Source organism: Quercus lobata, chromosome 1 (assembly GCF_001633185.2).
Source record: "Quercus lobata isolate SW786 chromosome 1, ValleyOak3.0 Primary Assembly, whole genome shotgun sequence".
In the NCBI taxonomy this organism is placed as follows: Eukaryota; Viridiplantae; Streptophyta; class Magnoliopsida; order Fagales; family Fagaceae; genus Quercus; species Quercus lobata.
The window spans coordinates 50,467,230-50,483,564 of NC_044904.1; the positions used below are offsets into that span (position 1 = coordinate 50,467,230).

At 36.3% G+C, this 16,335-nt stretch overlaps 1 protein-coding gene across 3 annotated transcripts; it reads left to right on the forward strand.

The window, feature by feature from the left end:
- Positions 1 to 8,263: 8,263 nt before the first annotated feature.
- On the forward strand, positions 8,264 to 15,684 carry LOC115991816 (probable UDP-arabinopyranose mutase 5). 3 transcript variants are annotated; one of them, XM_031115766.1, is made up of 3 exons: positions 8,264 to 8,604; positions 14,045 to 14,174; positions 14,409 to 15,684. In XM_031115766.1, the coding sequence occupies exons 1-3, from the start codon at positions 8,488 to 8,490 to the stop codon at positions 15,440 to 15,442; spliced, it is 1,281 nt and encodes a 426-aa protein (XP_030971626.1). In that variant the 5' UTR covers positions 8,264 to 8,487; the 3' UTR covers positions 15,443 to 15,684. The 3 variants fall into 3 exon arrangements, 2 of the variants coding, with proteins under 2 accessions (XP_030971626.1, XP_030971618.1); XM_031115758.1 differs by having other exon boundaries at positions 8,268 to 8,604; positions 14,255 to 15,684; XR_004092343.1 differs by lacking the exon at positions 14,409 to 15,684 and adding an exon at positions 8,703 to 8,775 and having other exon boundaries at positions 8,512 to 8,604; positions 14,045 to 14,133.
- The last annotated feature ends 651 nt before the right edge of the window (positions 15,685 to 16,335 follow it).

Here is a 16,335-nt window from a genome sequence, read left to right on the forward strand (position 1 = left end):
TGAATCCAAGCGGCAATGTTTATGCTGAACTTATAAGGGAATTCTTCTCCAATGCCACTGTGAAAGGAGACCACATCAACTATCGGGTACAACAAAAGGAATTCGTTATCACAAGGGATTCCATTCAAGAGTTCTTAGAAGTTTTTCCACCCTCTCAGCCAATCTCTGTACACTATGATGACAGATTGGACTCTCTTGAGCCTATGGCGGAGCTCCTTGGTGGCTCTCTCAAGAAGAAGTCAATGAACACCATCCATTTCAATGCAGTGATGAGGACATTGACCTATGTCATGATTCACAACCTTTACCCGGTAACGAACTTGACAACACTGTTCGGACCAAGGACCATTTTTCTATACGATCTCTACACACATAAGGAGATCGACATATGCAGACATATATACCACCTTCTGACCAAGAGCATCACCAAAAGGAACTCAAGGACGATATTTCCATTCCTTACTCTCATTATGGGTCTCATAGCAAAGACCAAGCTGAAGATTCCAAGCGGTCTTACCATGGTACAAAGAGACTATCCCATTGGTGCCAATACTGTGACTCGAAGTAAAGCCCACGTCATCGGATCAAGAACCGGTGTTTCTCAAATCCCAAGGGATGATGTTGAGGAAGAAGGTGGGGACACAGAGGAAGAAATTGAAAGGTTCACCTCAACCCCTGGAGGGCTCTACACAACCATCTTCCCAAGCACAAGCACGGGGGCCCGATTGCCTTAATCACATTATTGCAAAGGTAGAGCAAATGTATGGCATGCTCGAATCCTATGTACAGCACACCTCTGATCAGTTTGCTTATATCCAAGGCCAGATTATTGCATTATCATCACAAATTGAAGACATGACAATTGCACAGAGATCTAACTCAGAATCTGACCAATTCTAGCTTCTTTGGCCATTCCAGTTAAAATGGGGAGAAAGTTTTGAGGGGGAGTTGCACATTTTGAGGGGGAGCATAGCGTAGCACATCGTAGATATTATTGGTTCATTTTGGTGGTCTAGTGGTGTAGTGGTTTCATCTTGGATATTTACATTGCTTTCTTTTAAAGCTTTAAATGCTTTGGTTTAAAACTTTCAGTTTGTATTTAGTACTTTCTTTTATATTCTTGCTTTGTAGCATTTTTTAAGTACTTCTGGATTTTGTTGTATTATCTTGAGTACTACACACTTGTGCCCTTGTTGGATCTTGTATCCTTGATGCAAATGCCTCTTGTATTTCGCATTGGTTATGTGTTGGACATGCAATTTATTTTTGCATTGCTCTTAATTACATTGCGTGTCCGGATGATCATTTACTAGCTAAATGTTCATTGTAGTCATTCTTTAATGACTATTCCTGTTTGATCAAGATATGCTTAACTGTTTATAGAGTGTTTATTACCTTGATCGCATTTTACTTGTCGATATACGTACCATGTATTCAACTTGTCATAAGCTTAATAAAAGTTTTGTTTGTGTGCGTGTATTTTAGGTTACAGGTATATATAAGCAAGTGTTTTACAACTTTTAGATTAGGTGTCTGTGAGTTTTATCACTGTTCCCAAACTCACGTTTAAGTCTAGAGTCTGTTTTAGGGGTTTTGTCACGGAATAGCCAAAGGGGGAGATTGTAAAGTTGTGATTTACAACTATTTTGTGTTGGTTTTAATTCCGTGCCAAATTTGATTATAATTATGTTTAATCTTTTGTACCCTATATTTTATGTGAGATTTTATTGTAAGGGTTGTGTGTGAGAGAGAGTGTAAAGACTCAAGGAAATTGAAGACCAAAGAAGTTTTTGCGGGTAGCCTGTGAGTAGTTTTCCTGCGAAGTGAAGCATGTGCTCAACACATAATTGGAATGCGAAGAGTCATGACAGATGGTGACAACTGGTTTTCGCGAGTGTCTTGCGGGTAAGGCCTTCTCACGATATACTTGCGAAACATTCTGTTTTGCCAATTTGTCATATCTGATACATCCTGTCCCTACCCATACTATATATACCCACATTACTCATATATGTTAATGAGAGCTTTTTAAAGAGAAAACCCTAGCCACTACCCTTGAGAGTGAGAGATTGTTATACCCACAATTCTCTACACAATCCATTGTGGTTTTCCTCAACTCCTACCTCTCCATTTCCAAATCCTTGAGAGGTTGATAGCCCAAACACTTACCACACCCATCCTGAGTGTAAAGTGAGGTTTTGGTGTTGCTGGGAAGCATTGGAAGAAGTCATTTGTTTAGTGGATGCAATCGGGCTGAATTGCGTGATCCGGAGCTTGGAGGGCTTGAGTACATGGGGTAGACTAGGCTTAGAGGGTCTTTTGTTATTCATGTACTCCAACTTATTCTCTAGTGGATCGATTTACTGCTTGGATGGCGGTGGGGAGGTTTTTCACCGAGTTTTTCGGTTTCCCCTTCGATAACACATCGGCGTGTTATCTTGTATTTGCATTCTTCTTTCCAACTCTTTTAGCTTTCATTTTACTGCTGTGATTTTATGAATATGACTTAGAGTAGTTATATTGTTTATCCGCTCATATTTACTCTATTCCACATTTAGTTTAAGTTAGAGTAAAATCAACTGAGCTGTAATTTTTAATTTGGGGGTCTAAACAGCTCTTGTGTTTTCAAACATTTTCGAGTTTTCAAAGGGAATATTTTATATCTTTATAAAGAGATCATAAATTCCATCTTGAGAATATGTGTTCTTTTGGCACTATGTGTGGTTGCCCAACATATTGAGATTTTGACCATTGGATTAGATCTTACTCTTGATATATCAAAGCAACCTATAATTTCATGATCGGATTCACTATTCTCTTAAAATTGAGAGTTCATGTAAATGAAAGTCGTGAGATTTATTATTTAGTTGACAGTTGTTAATAAAATAATTAATCTCATAGCCGTCCAGTTCAACATATCTTATACAGTTAAGGCATATTACATATCAACTAGAGGTCTCTATTTTCATGATTAAGATAAATCATCTTAGTTGACATATTATAATCTTCGCAAATAAAATGCCCAATTTTATCATCGACTACAAACTAAGGTTTTGAATTTACAAATAACTTGTAATTTATATCTTCTGTGATTAAATCATAAATCACATACTATGCATCTCAAGGGTTATATGATAATGTCCGAATATTTATGTTACCATTATTTTAGATAATAAAACAACTTTATTATTTATAACATAATGGCATACATAATCTCATTCATAGCATCATTCAATAGGATTTTAGGACACTAATCCAAACACTTTTCACATGTGCTTGCTTTGGATGGAATAGCTATACAGGCACACTCTGCCAATAGATTTTGTTGCGAATGAGCTTAATGAAACTGAATTGCTTGTATGCAGGAACCACTTTATTTTTATCTTTAGTCATTTTATATTAACCTTATTTGAAATTGACATGGTCTTCCTACATGTAGTGGCTCTGTGATCTCTGTCACCCTTCATATCATCAAGGTTTGCGATTTTAGGACCTAGGTTACCAAATCCTATCAATAGACATTGAAGTATGAACGTATCTTTCGGAAACAACAAATAAGGCACTTTCTTCTATAAGTAATCAAGGAATACATTGACTAGAAATGAGTTGACTGAACAAAGTAGTATCAGTTTCTTTTTTCCTCATTTGATCTAATTATGGTTAGCCAGGCTTAATTGTCCCCAGTGCATATTTCCCATGAGAGGTTCTTTCTAGTTCATGTGTGTGTGAGACTAACCATAATGGTTGAATGCAATTCCCTTGGCTATTAGAGTACCTGCTAGGATACTGCAGGGTTTTTGTCCAGTAAGATTGTATTTATTTGTGAAAATTTAGGACAGGTTATGGATTTGTAGCTTTACTTCAAGGTATTCTTTTGCTGATTACTTGTGCTACTGCAGATATTGTTCAATGAGGAGAAGATATGGGGAAAAATTGACGCGATGAGAACTATAGTAGGATACAAGGCCACGCCCCAAAAGATGTACATAGAGGAACTAAAAGCTCTCTACATCTTCACTGGAGTAGAGCCACCTGCCTTGTTCAAGGAGCCCTCTGATCTTGTAGAAGTCAATGAAAAGCTTCAGTTTCTCATGTCCATAGTTGGAGTCAAGTAGATGGTGGTTCACTGGATGTTTCATGGGATGGCTCAGAAGATGCTTGCCATTTCCACATATTAAAATTTTAGATCAGGGAAGAGCCCATAATATGGCCTCATGTTGCTTTGGCAAATTAAACAATCTATGCTTAGTGTGCATGTTGCTTGATTATGAGTCTTGATAAGATGAAGATGCCGACTACTAGACCAATCTGAGCTGCTCATTAGTGATAGACATTAATGAGAGCGCTTTTACTTGTGTATCTTCCTTTTTGTAGTTTTAGGAATTGCCAATAAGGGAAAGAAAAAGGTAAATGACTACGCCAAAGGAAAATGTTTCTATTGTGGTGAGAAAGGTTATTGGAAGAGGAATTGTCTAAAATTCATAGTTGGCAAGAATAAAGGTGTGATGAGATCATTTCTTCTTGAAATTTGTTTGGTACATAATCCCATGGATTCCTGGTGTATGGATTTAGATTGTACTAATCATATCTGCAATACTTTGCAGGGATTCCAGGAGACCAGAAGGTTGAATGAAGGGGATTTGTTTCTTACTTTGGCTGATGGGAGCAAAATTCCAGTTGTAGCTATTGGAGTGTTTAATTTATGCATTGATTCTAGGGTTTTAATATTGGAAGACTGCTTATATGTACCTAATGTTCATAGGAATTCAATTTTTGCAACTTATTTAGGTAAACATGGATATTGTGTTATCTTGAAAGACAATGTTGTAATAAAGAAGGATAAAGTGTTTATCTATTCTGGCAATATTGTTGATGGTCTTTGTATTATAACTCCTGATAAGCATGAATTGTACAATTCTAAATTAGATAATAATTTACATGTAAAATAATTAAAGAGAAAGTTTCCTTCTACTAGTGATGCATATCTTTGGCATTTGCGTTTGGGTTATATTAATTCAAACATGATCCAAAGACTGGTGGAAGATGCGCTTTTAAAACCATTAGATTTTAATGAATTCCCAGTCTACGAATCCTGCTTGGAAGGTAAAATGATGAAAAGGCCTTTTAATGCAAAAGGATATAGAGCCAAAGATTTGCTAGAACTAGTGCATTCAGATGTGTGTGGTCTAATGTCCATCCAAGTAGGAGGTAGCTATGAGTACTTCATTACTTTCACTGATGATTACTCTAGATTTGGTTATGTATACCTAATGAAACAGAAATCCGAAGCTTTTGAAAAGTTCATAGAGTTTAGGGCAAAAGTTGAGAATCAATTAGATAAACACATAAAGGCCATTCGATCTGATCATGGTGGTGAATACCTTCTTGGAAATTTCAAGGATTACTTAACTGAAAATGGGATTATATCCCAGTTGACTACACCTGGAACACCATAACAAAATGGTGTAGCAAAAAGGAGGAATAGGACTCTTTTAGATATGGTTAGATCCATGTTGAGTTATTCAACTCTACCAATTTCTTTTTGGGGGTATGCCTTAGGTACAACAATGCATCTTTTAAATTTAGTTCCATCAAAATCTGTTCCCAAAACACCCATGGAATTGTGGAGTGGGCGTAAGCCTAGTATGAGATACCTCTACATTTGGGGTTGTCCAGCACATGTGCTAAAAGGAAAGCTTGATAAATTGGAACCAAAGTCAGAAGTATGTTTGCTTGTGGGTTATCCAAAAGAAACTAGGGGTTATTTATTCTATAGTCGTAATGATAACAAAGTATTTGTTAATACAAATGCCAAATTTTTGGAATATGACTATATGAATAATTTTACTCCTAAAAGTAGAGTTGTCTTAGCTAAAATGAATGAACCTGTAATTGAACAAGCAATGGATGAAACTAGGAATGATGTGGTTGTATTAGATACACTATAAGATATTACTCATGAGATGACTAGTACACAAGAGCCTTGTCGTAGTGGGAGGATTATTAGGCCACCTGTAAGATTTATAGGTTTGGGAGAAACTTATGAAGCTATCTCAGAAAAAGGCTGAATCTAATCCTTACACTTATGAAGAGGCAATGATAGATATAGATTCACATCATTGGGTCAAAACTATGAAATCTGAATTGGATTCTATGTATTCCAATCAAGCTAGGGATCTTATAAAGGCACCTAATGGCATTAAACCTATTGGTTACAAATGGGTTTACAAGAGAAGGAGAGGGATAGATGTAAAGGTTGAAACAAAACTATATTTTGTATATGTTTTCCCAACAGAGTGTATGTGTGATTACATAGGGTATGCATGCGCATCCCAACTGTATGCGTATGCATGCATAAAACATGCGCACACATACGTGCCTAGAAACTCAAACCTAGCAATTAGAACAGAAAACAAAGCAAAACGAGAAATCTAACCACCTATCATGCTTCTAATATGAACACAACACAAACCTAAGCTAAGATAAACAAAATAAGGCAATAAAGCATATAAATAAACCAAAAAAAAAATCAAAGAAAGTGCAGAGCCAAAGTTTGAACCTTTACCTTAACACAAGAACTCTCTAGAGCTTAATTTAACCGTTCCCCTTAGTCAATCTAATCAACAACAAAACCATAAGGTTAGTAAGCTTTAGAACTCAAAGGCCAAGACCAAAATAGGTCCCAACCAAGCAAAACTTGACTTGAGGATGTTTTGTGTGAAAAACTCCCTCTTTGATTTACTATTTTTTAGTGAATCTTGTGTCTTTTTCATCCTCCTTGAAAAAGTGCATTTTATGGCTTTTTATAGTAATAAAAAAGGGTGTAGGACAGCTCTCAAACAATGTTTGATTCACTCTATACAAATTTATGTCCAAAAAACACTCATTTCATAGTTTCTAGAACCCTAGATGCATACTCGGGGTATGCGTGTGCATACCCTAAGTGTGCGTATGCATGCGTGCACATACTCGTGTATGTGTACACAAACTTAAGGTTTCCTATAGCCTTTCCTTTCCAAAAGTAAGTTTATTCTTCCATAAATAATTCCTTAAGTCAAGATTTCACAAGATTGGGCCCTAAATCAATCTTGGGCATCAAAGTGATGTTGTCATTGGGGAACGGAGGCCTAAGTCGTAAGGAGTACAAAATGAGTTGTCTACACTCATGTATGCAACATGCATCATGTGTTCGATACTTTTGGCATGCCTTAGTTTAAGCATATTGATGCATGTTGTAGACACAAAAATAAAACCCAACTAGTGCACCAAACACGAAACTCTACTAGATTTTCGCCATGAAAATGTGGCATCTTCTTGCCATATTCTCATTATGAAAGCTTAGTGAGAATAGTGTTTTGTGTGCTACGATGCACTCGACCGAAAATGCTGCTAGATTTTCGTCATGGAAATTTGGTAACAATTCTAATGTGCTAGCAAAGCATTGATAAAGGCCACACATCATTCCTAAATCAAACATCAAAGCCCAATTTATTTAAAGCCTCAAAAGCTAATGTCAATAGCTTGTTTTATCTGCCAATGACCGAAGATTAAGAATTTATTAAAACAAAGGACTATCTCATGATAAGCGTTGTGGCGTGCCTAATACTTTTCCTATACGTAACCAGATTTTCAAATCCAATAATCAAAATTTTTTACTATTTATTTAGATTAGGAAAAATGACATTTTCTTAATTTAGGATCGATAATAAAATCAAATAGAGTTAGGTGACCAATTACATCTAGAAAAACCCAATAATTGGTGGCAACTTTACAACCTTTGGTAAAACCAACTAAAAATGACTCAATTAGTCTGTCACAAAGGTTCATGGTGCATGGAGGGCAGGGTGCACGGGCAAGTGCGTCGCCATTTAGGGTGGTCGAATAATGTGACACTCATTACAATCTCTAACATTTGGGTAGGAGGAGGTAAGATTGTTTTAAGAGAGGTGCTATGTCTACAACATTTTCACAACAAATTATAGATGGTTAGTTGTTATTGATTCAAATTTAAACCTAACACTAAGATTACTTTTTTGTCCCAACAATAATAATAAGTAATAACTTGCCACTTAGAATTTGTTGTAAAAATATTTTGAAAATGTTGTGGATATATCATTTTTCATATATGTGACATTTTTATTTTCTGTTATAGATGGCTAATGATAGTGTTATTTTTCATCGGTGGCATTATGTTATTGGAGCATCGCAGGAATTGCATATATGGCAATTGCAGGGGAGACAACATGGACATGGTCATGGTCCTCTCCCTCGCACTCTCAGCTATATATAGATATGACGGAGCAAACAGGGTGTTGAAAGGATGTGCATTGTTCATTCCCCGCAATCTCCGCACAAAAAGATTGCTCCAAATTTTATTGTTTCTTTACGCGTTTTCGGGAAAGTAAGAACAGATATTTTCATTCAGACTTCAGAGTAACCTATATTTATTTATCATATAAATAAATAAATAAATAAATGAGTGGATGAATGAGGATAACCCCGCCATCGCTACTATCTCTCACCATTGACTCAGCCCTTCACAACCTCTCCCACTTCTCCGATCTCTCTCCTCTCCCTGATCACATCCTTTGCGATCTCTTCAAGGTACTCCCTCTCCACAAGGTCTATGTGTATTTTTTTTATAGAGTCGAATGAGTTAAATTGGTTGTTTATGGATTTGGGGTTCTTGATGCCATGGTTAGATCTCTTCATATTGCTAGCTGCTGATAGAAATCACTGCCGTTCTGTTGAGACAATTGAGCCGATGATCAATGGGTATGCTTTCATTTTTAAATCTAGTCAAATGAGTTACGTACAGATCGTCCGAGCAATATAAATTTTCATTCTCAAAATTAATTGCAAGGGTTTTCAATTTTTTTTAACCTTTTATTTTACCATCAACTTCTTCTTCCTGGGTTTCTCTCTCTCTCTCGTTTTGTTAATCTATTGAAAAGGTTTTGTATTGTGATTTACTATGGCAGAATTTCATTTGATAAAAACAACTACTTTTGCCACAATTGTCGACTTGACTGGCTTTGAGTGGTGGGTTTATGTGAAAGTGACAGACAGCAAATTAGAATCTGCGATGCAGGATAGTTTAGTTAAGAGTTGTGGCTTTTTATGTGGTATTGGAATTACTCATGTAAGAAATTGTGTTTCCTACGATTTTAGTGCACCACCTACACATCATTAGACTGTCTAATGACATAAACATATTCAACATCAAATTTATCATTACAGGTTATCATACCTGTTTTGTAGTCTTATCCAGGTAGTGGAAACTGGGAGTTGGTTTTATCATTTATGGGCAGCATAAATACAGGCAGACTTGTGTTAAACCACATACATTATCATATCCAAATTATTTTATGATTTAAATGCTTGAATCAAAATTGCTTTCATCTTTGTGGGTTTTTCTAATGATATGTGTCTGGTACTTTGGCTTGTAAGTTTAACTTAGAATTCCCTTCAATACACTGTTAAAAGATTTTCTGATGTATAATTTCTTTGTGATGCTTTTTGAATTGTTGAATCCCCCCTTCCCCCTTTTTCTTCCTGGTGGACACCAGGATCATCACAATAGCCTGTACCTTCCCTATTTGATATCTGAATAAAAAGTTTCTTTTGTACAATTACTGTCATAATTGCACTGAGGACTGTAGGGTTGTGGCTTGTGATTTCTGATCCTGTATCCACCATTCTCTTATGTTTTAACCCATGTGCTATACTTATGGATTACCTCTTGTTGAAGAAACTGCTTAGGACACTATAGTATTTCGAGTTGTTTTTGAATTGTATATTTTTTTTAATTGAATATAATGCAGAGCCATTATTAAATTTTTTTTATTTTTTTCTCAAATATTTGCTTTCCTTTTGTGAAACTATTTGGCTTTGGTTTTATGAGAGGTATGGGATATAAAGTTGCAAAAAGAAGTGAGGGAGTAACAGTATGTTGGTTTATCCCATTATTAAATAGTGCTTTCCCTATATCTTCCGTGCCATACTAATTACTGGTCCTTTTTCACTGTGAAATATTAACTATTTTTATTTTCAACATTAGTTGGAAATGGAGGATGGAACTGAAAAATAAACTTGTTCTTTGAAAGACCGATTGTAATCATTTGTTACTTGTCAATGAGCTCTAGCTCAAATGGCACCGCTTCCACGTGTCAGAGCAAGGTGCAGATTGAGGTTGTGGGTTCAAGACCTACTGGGTGCATGTGTAATATTAAATAAGAAAAATATTTATTAGTTATTTGCAACTCTTTGGCTTTTTGGCTGAGATCAAGTATAACCCTTCCAACTCTGTTTTGCATGCCCAAATTTATTACTTCAAATCAAAAGGTTTTGTTGACGGTTTTACTCATATCAAATTCTGTTCTTTTTAATAAATGAAAAATTCAATTTCTTTTTAGTTTCAAACAATTTTGTGATCTTTTGAACTTGCTATTTGGTCTTGAAAACCTCCTGTAGATCCAATTGTGGGCACCTTCTTTAAATGTAAAAATACAAGAACATATTCTTTTTAGACTAAAGCACGTTTTTGACTCCTTAAAGTTTGGGGTGGTTTTCATTTTGGCCCTTTGCCCTTCATGTTTGACTTTTTTTTCATAATGGCCATGCAGTCCATTTCCATTGGTAATATGAGTTTAGACACAATTTGAAATTGATTGATTTGGGCACTCAAAATCCATGGTGGACTTTACCCAAATCCAAATCAATACCCTTTCCAACATTTAAGCTTAGAATTTGAATTTGAGACATTGGCTTGAGTATGGATTATCCAAATCCACCTATCCAAATGAGCCATTAAAGAATTAGTGATTTATTAAATAAAGAAATAAAAAAAGGTACGCAGGCATGCAGCACTTCTTGCGATTAAATTGGGGTGTTTCACCTCCTATTTACAGATGATACGTTGATCTTTGGTGACATATACCTAGAGCAACTTCATATTTAAAATGTGTGCTATTGTGTTTTGAGGCAATTTTTGGATCATAAATAAATTTGGGAAAATTTGAACTTGTGTCGTTTGGTAATGTAGTAGATGTGGAAGCTTTGGCTTAGATCCTTTGATGAAAAATTTCCAATCTATTGTTGAAATACTTAGGGTTGCCTCTAGGTTCTAGTTTTAAAAAACTAGAGAAATTTTGAACCCTATGTTGGAAAAGATGGAACACTGATTAGTGGGGTGGAGGAAGCTTTATCTTTCAAAAGGAGGTAGGCTTACTTAAATAAAGAGCACGCTTCATATTTTCTCTCATTTTCCTATTCCTACTTCTGTGGGTGTGGATTGAAAAGATGCAAGGAGATTTTCTATTGGGGGGTTTAGGAGATGAATTAAGTACCATCTTGTCAATTGGAAGAAGATTTGCAAACCGGGAGGTTTGGGCATAAGGAGTTTGGTATCTCTTAGCCAAGCTCTATTAGGGAATCAGCTTCAGAGAAGATGCTCTTTGGAGGAACGTAGTGGCTTAAAAATATGTGGTGTGGCTGGTGCCCTGATGGTTGGTAGTGGTCCTTATGGCATTTGTCTCTAGAATAATATTAGAAAGGGTTGGGGGGTAAAATGTCTAATTTCATCAACTTTGAGGTTTTTAATGGTACTAATGCTTGCTTTTGGCATGACTTGTAGTGTTGGGATGGGATCCTATAAAAGATACTTTCCTAGATTTATACAAAATTGCTTTAAATGAGATGGCTGGTTTGGCAGACTATGTGTTGGAATGCTAATCATCTCTGGGATGCCACATTTATTAGAGCTATAGGATTGGCAGATGGATGTTTTAACAGATTTCCTTAATCTCATTTACTCCATAAAGGTTAATAGAAATGCTGAAGATCAAACAAATTGGAGGTTAACAAGAAGCAGTTCATTTGAGGTAAAATGACTAAAATCCATCTATAGAGAGCTGTGTACAGGACAGGTGAAATCTCTTCCATGGAAAGGTATTTGGAGAGTCCAAGCTCCTAGTAAAGTAGTTTTCTTTACCTTGACAGTGGCTGTAGGGAAAATCCTGACATAAGAGAACTTATGAAAAGGAATATAATTGTTGTGGAATGGTGTTGTATGTGGAAGAAGGATGGAGAATCAATTGATCATTTGCTTTTACAATGTGATATTCATAGAGAGTTCTGGTCTCTGGTGTTATGTTTATTTGGGGTGCAGTGGGTCATGATTATGAGGATAGTTGATATGTTGTGTCATTGGAAGGGGTGGTTTGCTAGACATGGGAATAGTGATGTTAGAATTATGGTTAAATGATAAAATTCACCATTTCCTAATAGCTTAAGCTTTTGGGATGATCGTTAATTTATCAAGTGATGTTTGGAATGTGATCCCTTTGTGCTTAATGTGGACCATCTAGAAAGAAGGCAATTGTTTGATGTTTGAAGGAGTCGAATGAACCATGATGGATTTTAAGATGATTTTTATTTTACGTGCCTTGTATGATTTGATGGCTACGTTTGGCGGTCATTCTTTCTCTTATTTACTCGTGTTCCTATATTATTGTATTTTCTAGTTGTTTATTTGCCTCTGAGTACACAACCTCTGTACTTGATTGTAATCTTTCTTTAATCAATTTTTTAAACCTAATATATATATATATATATATATCTTGTATCCCTTGGGCCATACTCAGTCACCTCGTTCGCCAATCTCCCCCCTTTTTTTTTTGTTGTGTGTGTGTGTGTGGATATATCGGTGATTATCTATTCATTTTGGTTTACTCAAGTACTGACTTGATGTTTGTATCAGTTTCCCTTGGCCCAATTTGGATTATTTATTTGTTTAGTCAGATAAAAGATAAAACATTATTTTAAACACTTTTGTAATGTAATGGAAAACAATGCATTTGGAGGAATATTAATGCTAAAAACATAGGGCTCAGACTCAGGCTGTAATAGGGTAAGGTATTTGGGTAGGTTTAGGTTCAACTGCTAACAGGAAAGAGAAAAAAAGGGGGAAATTCAAAACCTTAAAACTTATTTGAGCAAGTTGAAGTTTTTCTAACCTAATTGTACTGCAAGAAACCATTTTTTTTCTAGAGAGTAGGAAATGGTTCATGGCAGGACTTGTGGAAGTATTTAACCAATGAGATATTGGGCTGAGACTAGGGTTTGATTCTTATTTTTTATCCCAAAGTAACAAGTCAAAAAATTTGAGTACATGGCAAGATCATTATTCAAACCAGATAGAATGTGGCAAGAAGTTTGAGATTTCAGCAATATCTTATATGAAAGCTATGTACAATGCAAAACTAGTGCGGATGACCATTTTTATTTATGTTATCAAAGCTATTGAAATGGCTCATTTGTTTGGAGCAAATATTTGGTTTGAAAAAAAAAAAAAAGAAAAAAGAAAAAAAAAAGAAAGAACTTGTTGACAACCCCAATTAATTAAAAACAAAGTTTTTCAATTAATTTTTTTGCTGCTACTAACTCCTGTCCCTGCAGTTAGAGTTTTGGTTTAGTTTTTAAATTATTATTATTTCGTTTTGTTTCTTCCTTTCTGTTAACTGTTTTTGTCATTGAGTGATAAATCTGGTATTGTGATGTATTTTTATGTCTAGAAAGAAGAGGAATTTCTTGTGACTACTCACTGCCGTCCTTGCTGTAAAATATTTTCAATGCATCAGCACCTGCAGGACTTTTCTGTCTCCTGGTTAATTTCACCTGCTGTACTGCTTTCCTGTTTAAGTTTTCTGATAAGCCAGATTTGCTACTCTTCTACCTGTTATGGCGTTTGATACAGATGTGTTAGTTATTCTCTGATATATTTCCATGTTATTGCACAATATAGAGTTTATTTTTCCACATAATGGAACCTGTCAGGCTATTAAATTTGACACATGATGATCTATAGTGTAGTTATGGTCCTGGTTTCTAGCCTGAGATATGAGTATATGGAACTTCTTTTGCACATTGTGTCTATGTCTTGATTGTTTAGCTCATATGCAGTATCATATGTGGCCCTCACCTTCGTCTCTGATATTTTGTTGGGTAATTGTCAAAATCCTCATAGTACTTTTATGATGGGCAGAGAACGTTGCAAGCTGGAAAACTGAATGAAAAACTCTTGAAGCTTTTCTTGGCAACTGGCAATGATGAAGTCCTTTCATTCATTGATGGTCTAAAAATCCAACATATCCACGCCCCTGTACTTCCTACAAGTAAGTCAGAATATTATTCCATACTGTCCTATACTAAATTTTGAGCTGAACTATTCTGACCTATAATTATCTCTTGGCAGGATGTTCTGAAAAATTTTAAGTTAGTTTTTGAATTGTGTGCACACACTTAAAAGTTTGTTAGCCTAAACATCAGCTGCTCTGAGGACTGAGGAGGCCAAGAAGATTATAGTTTTGGATTATTGTTTGGTTAGAACCCTTGAAGGATGTCTCAAGCAAATATCATGGACAATGAGGTTGACATTGTGATTGGAGCACTTCACTCTGACCTGACGACATTCATGAATGAGTGGAGACCTGTTTTCTCCCGGTTCCACCTGATAATTGTCAAAGACCCTGATCTCTCAGGAGAGATCCAAATACCAGAAGGCTTTAACGTTGATGTATACACTAGGTCTGACATAGATCGAGTTGTGGGTTCATCTACTTCCGTTCTCTTTTCGGGTTACTCATGCAGGTATTTTGGTTATCTTATGTCCCGGAAGAAATACGTCATTTCAATTGATGATGATTGCATTCCAGCTAAGGACAATGAAGGCTCTTTAGTAGATATTGTGGCCCAGCATATTACCAACCTCACAACTCCAGCCACCCCCTTCTTTTTCAATACACTCTATGATCCTTACCGGAAAGGAGCAGATTTCGTTCGTGGTTATCCATTTAGCCTGAGGGAAGGAGTGACATGTGCATTGTCATGTGGGCTGTGGCTCAATCTAGCAGACTATGATGCACCAACACAAGCCCTCAAGCCAGAACTGAGGAATTCTCGATATGTGGATGCTGTTCTGACTGTGCCTGTAAGGGCTATGCTGCCTTTAAGTGGGATCAACATTGCATTTGATCGTGAGCTGGTGGGGCCTGCTTTGATTCCTGCTTTGAAGTTGGCCGGGGAAGGAAAGTTTAGGTGGGAAACAATGGAAGATATATGGTCTGGAATGTGTGTTAAGGTTATATCTGATCACATGGGGCTTGGTGTGAAGAGTGGACTGCCTTATGTCTGGAGGAATGAAAGAGGTAATGCCATAGAAAGTTTGAAAAAGGAATGGGAAGGAGTAAAGCTGATGGAGGAAGTGGTGCCTTTCTTTCAGGCAGTCAGGTTGCCGCAATCTGCAGTTACAGCTGAGGATTGTGTGGTTGAATTGGCAAAAACTGTGAAGGAGCAGCTGGGACAGTCGTATCCAATGTTTGTTCGTGCTGCTGAAGCTATGGTAGAGTGGATCAAGGTTTGGAAAGCAGTTCGATCCGGCTGACTGTCCCCTGCAATTTAGGAACTAGTAATAATTAATTGATGATTATCGCACAAATTTGTTTCTCATTGATTTGTAGTTTACATTGTCATGTCTCCCTTTTTACTTAATCACAGCTGATAGAATGTCTTATAATATGTGGGGGGAGGAGTTGATGCTATTTGACTGTTAAACATTTGATCTTTTGTTTGTTTTGCGTTATTAAACAGTATATTTATTTTAGTTCTTTGTCATGCACTTTTTTACTGCCTTGTTGGAAAAGTAAAATGCAGAGTTTTTTACCATTACTACTATTAAGAGCATTAACATTAGTGTAGCTATTTTAATATTTCAGAGAATACATAACTAAAGACTCAAAACACTCATGCATTAGTCTCACTGAAATAGTACAAAAAACTTAGCGAGGACTAATGCCACGCTAGATGTTGCGAGACACTTTCCTTGCCAAAGCCAAAAATTTATTTTTCTGCTTTCATCTCGCTCTCTCTCTCTCTCCTTTGTCTTCTCTCTTGATCTCTCTCTCTCTCTCTCGTACTTCAAATCAAACCTCCATGGCCGAGCTCCTCGAACAAATCGAGTCGGAGTGGAAGGCACCATAATTAGTGGTTGGGTTGTGATAATCTAAGACAACTAAGTGCGGTGACTTTATTTTCAGATCCGGGTCAAGTGGCTAGGTTGTGTTTGATCTTGGTTTGTGTTGCTTTTATGCTTTGATATGGTTATCAGGGAACGTTTTTGCGACAATGGCCAAAAATGTGAGAACAGCCCAAATCTCTCCTTGGGTTTTTTAGAAGTAATTATTTGTGGAGAGTATCAAACCCAAAATTATAATATTTAGTAAATAGAGGCTAATGATGCTTTAATAAGAAAGAAAACAAAATGACAATAACTAAAAT